This window comes from Volvox carteri, assembly GCF_000143455.1.
Source record: "Volvox carteri f. nagariensis unplaced genomic scaffold VOLCAscaffold_4, whole genome shotgun sequence".
In the NCBI taxonomy this organism is placed as follows: Eukaryota; Viridiplantae; Chlorophyta; class Chlorophyceae; order Chlamydomonadales; family Volvocaceae; genus Volvox; species Volvox carteri.
Window position 1 is genome coordinate 1,901,629 of NW_003307547.1, and position 1,104 is coordinate 1,902,732.

The window sequence follows — 1,104 nt, forward strand, 5'->3', positions numbered from 1 at the left end:
GGGCGGACTACTGGCTTTGCGGAAGCGTGGAATTTAGAGTCCTCGCTGAGGCAGGGAGAAGTCCAACCCAGCAACAAGCACTAGCATACATAGACCCGTACGAAACAATCCGAGACAGCGGCAGCGGAGTCTTGAACTCTGAACACCAAGTAGTCATGATACTTAAGTGCCTCACCATGGCACCCCGCCCAGGTAGCTTACATCTCGGCCTACCTGCCGGAGATTCCCTACTACGTTCCTGCCGTGCTAGGATACTGTCGGTGTATCCTCCGGTGGCAGGTTGGTACAGGAGGGTATCCTCTGGTGGCAAGGTGGTACAGGAGGGTACCCTCCGGTGGCAAGGTGGTACAGGAGGGTATCCTCCGATGGCAGGGTGGTACAGGAGGGTACCCTCCGGTGGCAAGGTGGTACAGGAGGATACCCTCCGGTGGCAAGGTGGTACAGGAGGGTACCCTCCGGTGGCAGGGTGGTGCTGGAGGGTACCCTCCGGTGGCAGGGTGGTACAGGAGGGTACCCTCCAGTGGCAAGGTGGTACTGGAGGGTACCCTCCGGTGGCAGGGTGGTACAGGAGGGTACCCTCCGGTGGCAAGGTGGTACAGGAGGGTACCCTCCGATGGCAGGGTGGTACAGGAGGGTACCCTCCGGCGGCAAGGTGGTACAGGAGGGTACCCTCCGGTGGCAAGGTGGTACAGGAGGGTACTCTCCGGTGGCAGGGTGGTACAGGAGGGTACCCTCCGGAGGCAAGGTGGTACATGTACAGGAGGATACTCTCCGGTGGCAGAGTGGTACAAGAGGGTACTCTCTGGTGGCAGGGTGGTACAGGAGGGTACTCTGAAAACTACATCAGTTGGTGATTTCAAAAGGACCTGTTTGATGGCTACCAGAAAGGTTATGGGCCAAAAATGGAGAGGGGGGCTTAACTAGGCATTCTTTTACCCCTTCTGGAAGGGTATGCCCGGAAGCAGAAGCCCGGTACAGGAGGGTACTCTCCGGTGGCAGGGTGGTACAGGAGGGTACTCTCGGGTGGCAAGGTGGTACAGGAGGGTATCCTCCAGTGGCAAGGTGGTACAGGAGGGTACTCCAGTGGCAAGGTGGTACAGGAGG

The 1,104-nt window shown here is 59.0% G+C and overlaps 1 protein-coding gene across 1 annotated transcript; it reads right to left on the bottom strand.

Moving 5' to 3' along the window:
• Positions 1-301: 301 nt before the first annotated feature.
• Positions 302-625, bottom strand: VOLCADRAFT_45551 (uncharacterized protein; the record flags this gene model as incomplete). The annotated part of the gene is made up of 1 exon (XM_002946934.1): positions 302-625. A coding segment is annotated over one exon (324 nt), but the record flags the coding sequence as incomplete, so codon positions are not given.
• Positions 626-1,104: the final 479 nt, after the last annotated feature.